This window comes from Caloenas nicobarica, chromosome 2 (genome assembly GCF_036013445.1).
Source record: "Caloenas nicobarica isolate bCalNic1 chromosome 2, bCalNic1.hap1, whole genome shotgun sequence".
NCBI classification, from domain to species: Eukaryota; Metazoa; Chordata; class Aves; order Columbiformes; family Columbidae; genus Caloenas; species Caloenas nicobarica.
This window is the reverse complement of record NC_088246.1, coordinates 117,517,257-117,531,180: the sequence shown is the minus strand read 5'-3', so window position 1 is coordinate 117,531,180 and position 13,924 is coordinate 117,517,257. Positions and strand designations below refer to the sequence as shown.

The window sequence follows — 13,924 nt, the reverse complement described above, 5'->3', positions numbered from 1 at the left end:
GGTGGCAACTACCTGAATTTCCTCAACAGCATCTTAGTCTAAATTCAGCAGCTATTTTCAGTGGCCTCCATTGGCATTCCACACTAGGCTAAACTTTGTTGAATTTAGCAACTTCCAACAAATAAAACCACTTTGCCTCTTTTGTAACCAGGAGAATCCTAGTAAGGTATTAATAGGCATTTTAGATGGACTGCAAAGTTGCTTAGACTTTTTTTTCCTTCAGTACAGCGTGTGGCAGAGCAGAAAACCTTTGAGTCCTCCCCAATGCTGTGCACCCCCCGCTGCAGAAGCACAGTGGGCTCGCTTCGGCTCTGGCTTCTTTTTTAACAAGTAGCCGCGAACCCCCCTGAATCATCTGCATATTCACATGATCGCAAATGCCCGGCAGCCGGTCCTCCGGCGGCACTTTCTGCAGCACCCTCGGCCCGCAGGCAGCAGCAGGTAGGGGAGCGCAGCGCTGACCAGCCGCATGGTTTGGGAGCGGTGCCACCCCCTGGCCCCCCGCCCCGAGCGCACCCCGCCGAGCGCCGCTCACCCGCGCTGCCGCGGCTCCGCGCCCGCCGGGGAGGCATGAGCGACGGAGCGGCCGCTCCGCGCCGCGGGTGAGTGCGCGGCGGCGCTCCGCGGGGCGCGGAGGGAGGGAAGGGAAGAGGGAGGGGGCGGCCCACCCAAACCGAAGATGACTTTTTGGGAAAACTTCGGGAAGAGGGGAGGGGGGTGCGCGGCTGCGAGAGGGGCGACCCTGCTCCGCGCTCGCGGGGATCCCCGCGGGTTATTCCGCCCAGGGAGGAGTGCGCAGCCGAGGCGCCCTTGCGGCGCCGGCGGGGGGCTCGGGGGTGCTGCGAGTTGGTTTCCCCGGTGTTTGGCACCCAGGGGTGGCTCCCGGGACACCTGGCAGCCCCACTGGTCCCCCTGCCCGTAGGCACTAACGAAGCCTTTCAGTCGTCCTTGGGTTTTTAACATTGGAGGTGCCGAGGGGGCCAGGAGGTCTTGGACCCCTCTCCTTTTCTGCACCCTAAAACTTTGTTTTATTTGTCACTTGTGAGAGGCATCTGTGCAGAAATCCCAGCTCTCACGCAGCCAAAAAACTGCAGTACTGGGCTCCCAAGCCTCCCCTTCCCACCTCCTCTAGAGATCCATGTCAGTCACTCATTCAACATCATATTGGAAGATGAGGCAAAATGGTTATAAGCAAAGCCCTGTGATCATGCATTTGTTTTGCAACGGTAGTCTGTACCCTTCCTGCCCCCAAGCTGGCAAGTGGGTCCATTTGAGCTCCAGCCGGCTGTGCCAGGACAGGTTGGGGAGCGAGTTTGCTGCAAAGATGCCACTGTAAATAGCTGCCACATGCACAAAGCCTCTGTGCAACAGTGGTGTCGTGTGGAGTGACGGGCTGCAAGCTCATGTCCAGGCTGGTTTATCCTTGAGATGAAATTAGTTAGAAAAAGAAGAATTTAAAAAATACTGTTTGACTTTTGTACTGAAGCTTTTGTTATTATTTATATCGTTACGGCTTTGAAGTTATAATCATGCCTGCAGCCCTGATGGCAACGTGACCTGTAAAAACGCACCTTACATCTTATCAGGCACAGTCTACTGCGTAATCTTGTAGTCCAGACCAGAGAATTTCAAGTGTGGCCACATGAAATTAATGTGAGACCGTAACATGAGAGTGTCTTTCTGTCTTTCCGTTGTAGGTTGTATTTTGTATTTACCTAAGGCAACGATGAACTACAACTACTCCAAAAATTTGATTTGAAACCTTGATGACAAACCTTAGCTGCTGGAAAGTCACATTTTGGTTTCAGACCTGGCACAGTCGTCACTCTCATCTCAAGGCTTTAACTGCATGCTGAAAAAATAGTGAACATTGACGATGGTGTTGATTTCAAAGTTTCTGATAGTGTTTGTAAAGGAAAAAGCAAAAACCTGGACTCGGGGCTCAAACACAGTATTAGGCTTTTATTAACATTTGTAGAGGGTTTTTTTTTTTTTGCTGTGAGGAAGAAATGTATGCAGTTTGAAAGAAAAATTTGGCCATGACAGTTGGGCATTTTGCTGGGTGTTGAAATTATAGAAACAGACTGCTTCAGAAAAACACGTGTGTATTAAAAATAGATGTCTAGATCACTAATTATCAAAGTGTGGCTGACAGTGTAGTTCTACCATTTTGATTTCTTTTTTTTTCCATGTAGCATGCTGGTTTAGAAGAACAGAAACTTTCTTTATGTTGATGAGCAAGCCTGTGTGTTTGATTTATGATGCTTCAGGCTTGCATGCAGCAATTCAAGGTTTTCAGGGCTATAAATTTGACAGAATTGATGGCACGTGGTCTCAGCTGGAGAAGCAGTATGAGATCTGCCCTTCAGAAGTGGTAGCCTCTTTCTAGACAGGCCCATCAGCAGTTCAGTAGGTGTGATCTTTCACATCCTCCCTGTGTCTCTTTTGCATATGTGCACACACACACAGTCACTCTTAGTATATTCTTCCAAGATATTCCACAACTAGAAGGTGGCTAACTGCACAGTTTTGATATCCAATACAAACACCCTTTTTCTGTCCACTTCTATGGAATGAAGGCATGTAGTTGATTTGTAGATCGCATTATTCTCTGGATACAGAAAGAGATAGTCATGCACACTTGAAAAAATAAGTCAGGAGTCTTCGTACCCCTCTTTCCCATGCTTCAAAAACCTAGATTCCCCTCATAACGCCCTCGGTGGTTGTAAATTTTGCAGAAGTCTGGAATATAACACCAGGGCTTGCATTTTGCTTAGCTGCCTGTGTCTATGCATTCAGGTTTCTTTTTCATGGCCTTCAGGATATGCTTCATCCCTATATTAAATGTTCATCTGGGACATGCCCTGGGAAAATGAGCTTTTCTTAGTACAGCTAAAGCACCTGTGTCCTACTCAGGGCACTAAAATAAACTATTAGTGAGGAAGTAGCAAGGGTGTCAGAGGTAAGCCTTTAGGTTTTGGTGAGAATCTGGGCATAGTGTTCAAGTGTAAGGACAATCAAATACCTGTGAGCTTAAGCATTGGCGGAGGCAATGATTTTGGAGTCATTTTTGACAAAAAGTCTAGTCTAGATAGTTGGTCATTAACTGGCAGTTAATATGAGATCTTACAAAAACATCTTTACGTTTCTCTGGAGTTTGACCCAAAATCAGGAGATTTTGGGGATGACTTAATTCTCTTTTGAGGTTCTGGCTTCAGTTCTCTAGAAGAACAAGTCCAGCTCAAGTCTCTCAGATCACTTCACAAGAACTTTACAACAGCCATTTGCGGGAGATAAAGTAATTCTTATTCTCATCTGAGAGTCCAGAGAACTGAGAGTTCAGATGACCTATCCAAAATACACAGTAAATTAGCATAAGAAATGAGACAGGGGAACAAATTATTTGCTCCAGTCACAGGATTAAATTGCCTTTCCCTAATTCACTGCAACTGTTAAGAAATTCATGGGCCATTCCACTTGCAATAACTTGAAAAGGGCAGACATGCCTTTTATGCTTCTTTCTGATGTAAGTAGTATTAAATATGCATTGTAGCTCAGTTACCTTAGATAACTGAGCATAAATTCATCCATCTTCCACTTGAAATTCTGTTCCCAAATGTAGCAGCTGAATATTCTTTCTTTTGTTTTCTACTTTTTGGAGGGGTTGGAGGTTTTTTGCTTTTGTTTTTAGAGAAGAATCTTGTTAGCATTCCTTAGAAACTCATTAAAATGCTTCCCTTTTGGCTTGTTCTCCTAATTTATTAATACCACAAATAACTTTTCTTTGGTGACCCACTTTCATAGGTATCTGAACATCTAGCAATATTGTAACTCATCAGGAAGGCAGTGTAGACTAATAAATAGCATCTCCAGACAGAGAGGAAAATCAAGACACTTCTTTCTTTGTCACACAGAGTTCTACACACCACACATACAGAAAATACTGCTCTATTCCACAGCTTACTCGGCACCCTTAGCCCAAAAGAAAGCACTTTATTGATTGCATGATTGATTTAAAGGTCAGAATTTAGGATTGCATCTATTCTCCTGGCTGAATTCAATTTTTACCCTACATCCACAGTGAAGAAACTGCTCTTTGCATAAATATAAATTGAAATACTGGTCTGTGTGAGTGTTCAAACAGACTTTCTGTTATAGCACCCAGGGCAACCTCTCAACACTACACCGTTATCAAAACCATTAGAGTTTGACTAAGCTACTGCTTTTTATTGAATTATGGTACCTGCTTTGTAAAAAGTACAGATTTGCTTAGAAAAAGAGGATACCCACTGGTTTAATGAGCATGATTGTCAACAGGCCACTGGAAGTGGTAGGGCTGTACAGACTCTAAGTCAGGCAGGAGTCAGCTAGTGCAGAGAAATACACTCATTTCCATAGTCACTTGTGTCAAAAGATAAAGAGGCTGCTTTTTGTGAACTGAGGCCATACAGACAGACTTAGCACAGGAGGTGATTAATCACCTTGTCTCCTGCAGGCACTCAAGCACTGGTCATGTTTTGAGAGCAGCCTGCTCTGACAGTGCATGTGTCCGTGGTTGTCCCAGGCCAAGGATACTCAGCATTGCCACCTTCTCTCCAAAGTCTACTGGGTAGCAACCCCCTAACAGGAGAACATAAGGCTTATTTGGCGACTTCTGATGGAGCTTTATTTTCCTTTTCAGTAAGTGTGGACGTCTGTGTAAGTGCGAGAGCATCATGGTGGCGTTCAAAGGAGTCTGGACGCAGCCCTTCTGGAAAGCTGTTTCAGCAGAATTCTTGGCCATGCTCATTTTTGTCCTCCTCAGCCTCGGCTCCACAATCAATTGGGGTGGAGCAGAGAAGCCCCTGCCTGTAGACATGGTCCTTATCTCCCTCTGCTTTGGACTCAGCATTGCAACCATGGTGCAGTGCTTTGGACACATCAGCGGAGGCCACATTAACCCTGCTGTGACCGTGGCAATGGTCTGCACCAGGAAGATCAGCCTCGCCAAGTCCGTCTTCTACATTCTAGCCCAGTGCCTGGGAGCCATCGTGGGCGCAGGCATCCTCTACCTCGTCACGCCGCCAAGCGTGGTGGGAGGCCTGGGAGTCACTGCGGTAATCTCCTCTTCTTCAGCTCTTCAATGAGACTAGCTTAGAGCCTAAGAAAATACAATCAGTGTCACAGAGGATACAGAGAGCTCAAGTAGAGATTTTAGGAGCTTGCTGATTTATTTGCAAAATCTAGACGGGGCTTAAAGCTCACCTTGGGACAGGTTTATGAAGCATAATATCTATAGCAGTTCTTTTTATAGGAGTTCTCTTTCCTAGAACTTTCCCAAATCTGATGACAGCAGGTAATGTTCATTTGCATACAGGATTTAAATAATATATGCGAGAAATGCCATTTTCATGTGGGCTGGGAAAGGGGAAATTAATTCTATGCCATTATGATGAGGATTGAAAAAACATCAATTTAAAATGACATACTTTTGAAATAGATTGTGCCTTAGATTTCAGCTTTGTTCTAAACTAATAAGGAATGCCATCAGTTAGCCCTGTTGCAGGACTTATTAAAAATGCACTTGAGCCGCACACTGCTTAATTTTTAATTGAAATTTAAATGAATTAAGTCAGGGCTAATTAATGAATTTATAATTGAATAGTAAATTACAGTGTTCCCAAGAAAAAAAAAATGGTGAAGGGGAAGTGCAGCATTTGCAAATCCCTATGTAAAAATAAACTATACTTCTGGGGTCTAACTTTGAAGTTCTTGTTGGGTGTTACTATTAAGCCTTCTGTTCTAAGTCCAACAGTAATCTTCCATGGCCTTCAAAATAAAATAAAAATAAAAATTGAATAAAACGAGAAGGGGAGAAAAGTGTTTGTAGGGGGCAGAATCTGTATCCTGAAAGTTCATTGTTTTCTTTCTTTGTGTACCATTTAGAAGTATCTTTCATTGAAATACAATTAATATATGTGGTGGCTTTCTGATTTACAAAATCACCTTTGCTTCATCTCCGGTGTTTCTTTCCCTTCTTCCAGGTACATGGGGATCTTTCCGCTGGCCATGGACTCCTGGTGGAGCTGATAATTACATTCCAGCTGGTTTTCACTATTTTTGCCAGCTGTGATTCAAAACGAAGTGATGTCACTGGTTCAGTAGCTTTAGCAATTGGATTTTCTGTTGCAATTGGACATTTATTTGCTGTAAGTTAATGGCTTCTCTTTAAAAAAAAATAGACTCCTTGTCCCTTTATGCCTACTTCAGAAGTAAATAGAAACTGCTGCTATAGCTATATAGCTGCTATATTCTTTATGGATCCGTGCAAAAACCATTTGGAGTAGCAAGAGGGACCTGCTCGGTAGGGTGTTGCATCGGAGGTTTTCTGCCTGTTTATGTGATGACTTTGTTAATTTTGTGATAAGACTCAGGAGAGTGATAATACTTGCTATCAAGCTTAGAAGCTGTGCAAAAACAGGGTATCCCCATAGTACAAGGACTAGCAGAAATTTAATAACCATCGTTAAGACCTTAACAACAGATAACATTTTGTCTTTGCTTTAGATCAATTACACTGGTGCCAGTATGAACCCAGCTCGATCATTTGGACCTGCTGTCATCATGGGGAGATGGGAAAACCAATGGGTAACTCTGCTTTCACGCTTCCTTCACCATAGTGACAAACAGCTATCAGGATTTTTCATATATCATTTGCTTTTAGTTATTTATCCCAGTACATCCCACAGACACTATCACTGAGGAAGAAAGCGCTGACCTGCCACAAGCTTTGGTATAATTCTGCTCCTTGCCTAGGACTGGAGTGTAGCGTGCAGAACTTTGGAATAGCTTCTCGCTGTTTAGGGGCTGTTTTATGGAGGTAGTAGCTGGGGTAGAAAGGAAATCGTACAAAAAGTTTAAAACAAAAAGAGCAATCCAGCAAGACTGAAAGAATCGAACTGCTAGAAAGAAAAATCCTCTGAGGCAGATTGCAAACCTCCTGGTCACACTGGTGAGAAGTTATGGGAGTAATTCTGTTGGCTTCACGTTTCACCAGGTTCTGCTGCAAACTGGGGCAGATGTACAAAATGAGAGTGGGGACCCTCTGTAACCTGGTTCCTGGGGGAGAACCTGCCTGGCAAATGCCCACAGTGAGAGATGAAGGGGTCACAGTCTGGTCTTTGCAGACCACACCGAATGTTACCTGCTTCAGTTTGAAAGCGTCAGCTTAACTAGGAGTATTTGCGCAGGAAACAATTTGATAAACAGATTGTGAATGATGCAGTCATTTTCTTTAGCATCCCACTATTAAACATATTAAAACCCAATTCACATTTTGTAAGGGAGAGATGGATTGCAGCTCAGCCTCACCTAAATAAAGACAGGGAAAGCACTTGTAGGGACAGTTTCCAATGCTAACTGTAAGAGCTGCATGTTACAGTGCATGTAAGGATTTTCTTGTTTTTTAAAGTATGAAGCCCACATTGCTCCCACTGCAGCTAATAACAGAAATAGCATTGTCTTCAGGCCCTAAGGCTCCAATTCTGCACACACGATACCATGTGTAACTTTGTTCCCAAGAGTTATCCTATTGAGGCAGATTTACCCAGTTATTAGTGAATGGCTTGTTCCTATGAAAAACTGAAGTAGTTTTTCACAAGATTAATTATCCATACTCTGAGGGAGCCTGTAACTTATAACTAAAGCTGTAAATAATAAACAAATGTGCCATGGAGCATCTTGTAGGGAAAGCTTAGCTACTGTCCTGGTCACTTGGAAATATGGTCATTTCTTCTCCTTCAGTGCAGTGACATTGGCATGCCGTTGACAGAAGCCCATGGGCTTCTGCACCTACTAATGTTACAGAATTGCTGCTTGTTGTGCTGAAATAGATACGTACTCTCCAAAGTTGTATCTGTCGGTTGTATTTGCCTATTAAAATTAGATAATCAGGTAGCTGACTGCTTGTTGGGTTCTGCTGGATCAGAAGCCAAATTTGGTTTATTTTCAAAATGTGAGTCTGAGATACTGAATAGAACTGTTTGTGTGTAAACTAGGAAAGGTTTTGTTCCTTAAAAGTTCATTGTCACCTTGGGTGAGAATGCAGAAAGAAAATCAGTCTTCTGCATTGGTGTTTATTTTGTATGTCAACTTGCAAATAGTCCATATATGTTGTCTACAGCTGACAATAAGTTATGAAAAATTAGAGGAGGCCTCTTGTAAAGAGATGGATTACTAAAACTTGACAAAACTGTTTCTTTTCAAAGATGTGGGCCTGCTTCTCAGTTACATTACTCCTGCTAGTTTAAAAGCAAAGCTACGCCAGAGCAGCTTTATGTTGTATGGGACTACAGAACTCTATTTGACAAATCTTACATGACTCCACCTAGATCTGTGGCCCTTTTTTTTCAAGAAATGTTATGGTTATGATCTAACTAAGGATAATGAAGAATCTGTGCTTTTTTGTTATTGGACAAAGTGTAAAAAAAATAGTTAAATCTCCCATAAAGAAGGAGGAGAGAAAAACAAAACAAAACAGCTAACCAGCTTCTTTCTATTAACAGAAGATATGGCAGGCAGAGAGGATGTCTGTGTGTCTATCCATGGGAGGTGTCCATAGCTTTTCTGCCATTCAGCTGGTCTTCTTGAGAAGGTTGTTAACCAGACAAATAGACTGAAATAATTTTCAGGCATCAGGGAAGTAGTAACCATACGTCTCTGACATGTCAGCATAGGTCCCTCTGCTCAGTGGGATCCACTGCCTGGCGACTCACTAAACACTGTCATGAGAGGAGTTTTTAGGGGACAGCTGCACTCACAGATGTGAGGTGGTTTAGATGACTAGATTCAAGGTGACTAGGGAGAATTTCTGAAGGGGCTTAAATATGTGTGTGTGAGAGAGACTGGGAGCAGGCAGAAATAAAAAAAAAAAAGTGACAAAGGACTAATGCATTAAATGCCTAAGATACTGCCTTCTGACCAACTTCATATGTGATTTTAAAGCAGTTGCTTAATTGCTGAGTTCCAGGTCACTGTGTGTGAAACCTAGTATAGTTACATGTCTCTGCATCATAAGCTGGTATGATAGCAGATTTCATCCCAGTTCGTGGAAACAATGTGACCATGCATTTCTGGAAAGCAGAATTGGCTTGAACAATTGGGCCAGGGTATTTTCAGATAGTTTTCTGGGTGAAGTCTGTAGCAACATGCTTTTCCCTGAGACCCTGGCTTCTTTATTTGCCTTAGAGCTTAGTGCCTATATTTTTTCCACCTCTTTTTGCAGGTGTATTGGGTGGGACCAATCATAGGCGCAGTCCTTGCTGGTGCTCTTTATGAGTACGTCTATTGCCCAGACGTTGAACTCAAACGCCGTTTTAAAGATGTCTTCAGTAAGGCCACTCAACCGTCCAAAGGGAAGTACGTCGAGGTGGACGATAACAGGAGCCACGTAGAGACCGATGACCTGATCCTGAAGCCTGGCATAGTTCATGTGATTGATATTGACAGGGGCGAGGACAAGAAGGGAAGAGATCCATCCAGTGAGGTGTTGTCTTCTGTATGACTAGCAAGAAGCACTGAAAGCAGAGAGCAGCCTGCTAACCTGTCCACAGATATTCTTCCACCTATTAAAGAAACAGATCTCCTCTAAACTGAGCTTCTACCATTTCTTAACAGGTATGGTGTGAGCAGCTGCGTGGTGGTGGTATCACGAAACCATACACCTGCTCAGTTGGTATATTAGGACTTTGCTATAATTGGGATTCCCCATCTATTATTCCAAATTAAGAGTTGTTCCTACTATTTTCCTCTCCTTCTTTCTGGAACAATCCCAAAATCAAAAAAAAGAGATGAAAGCACTCTAATACATCAGTCAATAATGAAATGAAGAAAGAGATGTTTAACATTCAGATTGACAGTTAAGACATATCAGGAAATGCCTATAGACATGAAGACCTACTTATCAGATTGTTCTTCTGACACTTAATTGGCTGTTGTCAGCTCCGATTAGAACATCTTATCCATTAAGCATTCTCTGCAAGGTTCAGGAATAGCACCAACAGTATTTAAGAGTTTTACCCACAGTCAAGCAAAGGAGTATTGTTTCCACTCATGTACATCACTGTTGCCTTGCAAACTACCTCTGAAAAAATGATACTTTAATGGGTTTAAAAAATAATAACTCCATCAACCCATCAGATTTCACTCATGTGATTTCCAGTATAAATATATTAACTTCATCCCTTCCCGGGAGTAAATATGCTGGAATTGAATGTGGAAGCCTACTGCAATAAGGCTGCAAAGCATTTGACTGTACTTCATGCTCCCTCTTGTCATTGTCTATCTGGTGAAACATTCTCCTGGGGTTTGACTATTGACCATTTAGTGTTAGCAGACTCTCAAGGTCATGCAAAGAATATAAAGGCTTTCCTGTTACTTAATAACTCAAATAAGAGATATCAGAAGAAAAGAAGGCATATCTGTTTTCAGTGCACTTGTTCAAATACAAATTTCTATGCTAATTTATGTAAACTAAAAGTTTAAATTACTTACCTACTTTCTTACAAGATGGTTGGAGATATGGATTTTTTAATTTATTAGTAATATAGAGGGTTTTTAACTTTTAACTGTATTGAAACACTGATTGGGAAATATTTTTTTATAACAGATGATAAAAATTTGACTGCTTCTGGCTTTTTGTTGCAACTGATGCCTAACTATTTGAACAGGATCAATGCTTGTTCCAGTGTTCATATAGTCTTAATTACACCTTTGGCAAAGGTTTCTTTATCTGTTGTTAGGAAAAATGCAAGCACTTGAAGGGGTTTTTAGGGGGAAAGGGACATGAAATGTGTTCAGTAATCAGTCTTTCCCTTGAAGAAGCATTTAGACAGACATGAACACCCCAGCAGAACATTTCTGTAAAGCTCTTACTGATTTACTGCTTTTGTTTCTGATCAGTGGCTTTGGGTTTTGCAATATGCAGCTGCAGAGCAGTCAGGAGCATGGTATTATTATGGTAATTGTATAGTTTTTATTTTGAAATTGAAAAGCTACTCCTGCCTATTTAGCAATAACAGGGAAAAAAGTATTAGTCCTGACTGTTGGGCTGTAATAGCCTTGTCCGCTCTTTGACATACTCTACATGCAATCTTTATTACAGGGAATTAGACATTTCTAATGAGATAATAAACCACTGCTACACTCAAATCTGTGCACTATTATCCAACAGCAATTCTACTATCCCAACTCGCAGCACTGTATAGTCCCAGCATGTCCTGCCATACTGGTTCTCCTAGTTTCAGGCTTTCCTTGTCTTAAAGCCTGTCGGAGCGTGGCGTAAGCTCCCTGCATTGAGCATGAGATTCACAACTCCTCTGTGCATTTGCAGTTGGACCACAATCTCTCCCCTGCAGCCCCAGGCACAGCACTGGGCACACTCGCGTGCAGGACAGGGCTTTCTTGGGTAAGCCAGGGACAGCCCCGTTCCCGACTCATGGGTCCTCCTGGAAGACACGCTCCCCATCACATACCTGCCGAAGCATCACAACAGAGGCTGCCTGGCCAGCCTGGTAAAACAGCTGATATTTGTCCTTAGCTGGGCCCTGACACAGTAACAGCATCACGGCTCAAGGACGTGAGAATGGTTAGGGACCTGCATGGGGCAATGTTAAATGGCAGGGAAGAGCTCTTTCCCACAGCAAGGACTAAGTCTCCTGGGGAAGGGCAACATAGGTGTGGTGTTTAGACCCCTGCATACCTCTGCTCAGATGGGTAAATACCATGCTAAATACATTCAGTGAGAAAGAGCCAAACTTGTGGGGTTTGTTGGTTGGTGTTTCTGTTTGTTTGACTAGGCATTTGTTCTGGCTTTTTTTTTTCTTTTTTGTTTTTTTTTTTCTTTAAATGCTGGATTTGTTAAAGGGACACTTTGATTAAACCTTTTGCATATCTTAAACAGGTAAAGTAAGGAGTAATATACATAACACTGGTAGATTTTTAAGCAAAGGTTTGCATTTTTTTTATTTAAAGACACTCCTTAGAAGCTCTTAAATTGTGAATTTTGCATGGTACTGTGTTATTTAAATAAGAACCTGTGATTTGTTTTATGCCTAAGGATCCTTTACGCAAATGGCTTGGTGCATACTTTCCTCAGCCAGCCTGATTCTGCTGCTAATGTGAGCATAACATGAACAGAGCACCAACCACCTCAGTTAGGAGGATTTATTTCCTTGAAACGTATCATAGGTGGTTCTGCCCCACCACAAGAGGTCACCTTTCATGTAAGGGATGTCACTCTTCAGCATCCCTTAGGACTCGATTTAGTTTTGACCTGCAGGGATTTGTGCTTCTCCAAGTCATTTTGCAGTGGTATCATCACTGTAACAATAGTCACATTTGGTTAAATAATAGACTAGCGTGACCTTTTTATGGATTGGAAATACTTTTGCCTTAATATGATTTAAAAATCTGTACTTTAATATTATTTGAGTGAGATTGATGTTCTAAAGGCCTTCAGGTCTAAATTGCACCTCTAATATAACTTTGTGTCATCTTAAAGTATTTATGTGTTGGGATGGGACATGGTAAATGTCTCCTGTTTATGATGGTGGTTGGATATCACAGGAAGTCTGCCAGGCACATCATCATACTGGGGTACTAAAAAAAACATGGATGAGTTTCTCATTCCTCCATGATGGCATGATTGTTTCTAATGCTATATTTGCACTTTAACCAACACAATCAAAATATTTAATCACTGGATTTCCAAAAAAAAAAAAAAAAGGTTGGAAGCTAAGGGTGGTTACACTGAGGCACACAAAAACCTTTAGGGTTGTATGAACTCTGAGGACTTCATCAGTCAAATTCTAACTGTTCTCAAAAAAAAAAAAAAAAAAAAGGGGGTGGGGCGGGAAATGGGGAAGAAACCCTGCTGCATTTGAGTTGTCATTGTAACCCTTCTCCTGTTGAAGCATTTGGGAGCTTTATCTTTCATTCATTCAGTGGAAGCAGGAGCAACACTCATCTCATGCAGTGTTTAGTCTTGTCATTTGTATTTGCATGTGAGCTTTTCAAAAAGTGTTTTATTTCTGATTATTAATAATTGCCACAGTACCTGCTTAGAAAACTAGATGGCCTTCACATTGCCACCTTTCTAGTGCTTGGTGGCAGAGCAGTTGCTGCTGTGCTCTGCAATATTTTATCTGCAGTCTGTGTAACACATTCAGGATATTATACACCATCCAATATTTTAAATCTAAATAAAATATGTGAGAATTTACATTGTGAACCTTTCTTTCCAAGGTGAGAGATGAAAACACCATGCACTTTTTTTTTTTTTTTTTTTGTATCTCAAAACAACCTGTATGTGAGTTTCTCAAGGACTTACTAAATAGATAAGATGCAATATAGACTGAAGTATTTGTTACCCACTGATACTGATGTGGTCTCTAATTTAGAACAAATGAGGTAAAGCAAACTACGTACATGGATTTTTCCACAAGACTGCTTATTGTTGAAATGCTTAGTCACTATGATATCAGAACTAATGTTATAGGACTTAAAATTTCCATATGTAACATTTGGAATAATCTACTGAAATGTACGCTATAAAATAATACATGATTATCTGGTTCCCACTTGTGTTCTACTGTATCTCACACTACTGTTGCAAATAAATTGTCTGTTTAAAAAAAAAAAAGGCATCATGTGGTCACTGGAGATGTTTAATGATCCTAAAGATCAGGACAGAAATACAAGGAACAATCCAGTCCAGGGGAGTCTGAAAGTATGTGCAGCTGAGAATGAATGATTTACTGTGGAAGAATATTCATCACTGAAGAGAGTTGAGTGTGAAAGAGATTTAATATCTTTTGGGAAACAAGCTAAATCAATTAGAGCAGACGTTGTGCTGGTACACGTACATCACCAATTTTGCTAGATGTTT

The 13,924-nt window shown here is 41.7% G+C and overlaps 1 protein-coding gene across 1 annotated transcript; it reads left to right on the top strand.

Moving 5' to 3' along the window:
• The first annotated feature begins 434 nt into the window (after positions 1–434).
• On the top strand, positions 435–13,653 carry AQP4 (aquaporin 4). The gene is made up of 5 exons (XM_065629025.1): positions 435–602; positions 4,682–5,096; positions 6,024–6,188; positions 6,547–6,627; positions 9,263–13,653. Exons 1-5 carry the CDS (start codon positions 571–573, stop codon positions 9,539–9,541), a joined length of 972 nt encoding a protein of 323 aa, XP_065485097.1. The 5' UTR covers positions 435–570; the 3' UTR covers positions 9,542–13,653.
• Positions 13,654–13,924: the final 271 nt, after the last annotated feature.

Excerpts from the sequence above, each read along its gene's own strand:
- AQP4 (XM_065629025.1), top strand. The coding sequence starts at position 571 with ATGAGCGACGGAGCGGCCGCTCCGCGCCGCGG. Across the intron at positions 5,097-6,023 it reads GAGGCCTGGGAGTCACTGCG|GTACATGGGGATCTTTCCGC; the intron begins GTAATCTCCTCT and ends CCCTTCTTCCAG. Across the intron at positions 6,189-6,546 it reads CAATTGGACATTTATTTGCT|ATCAATTACACTGGTGCCAG; the intron begins GTAAGTTAATGG and ends TCTTTGCTTTAG.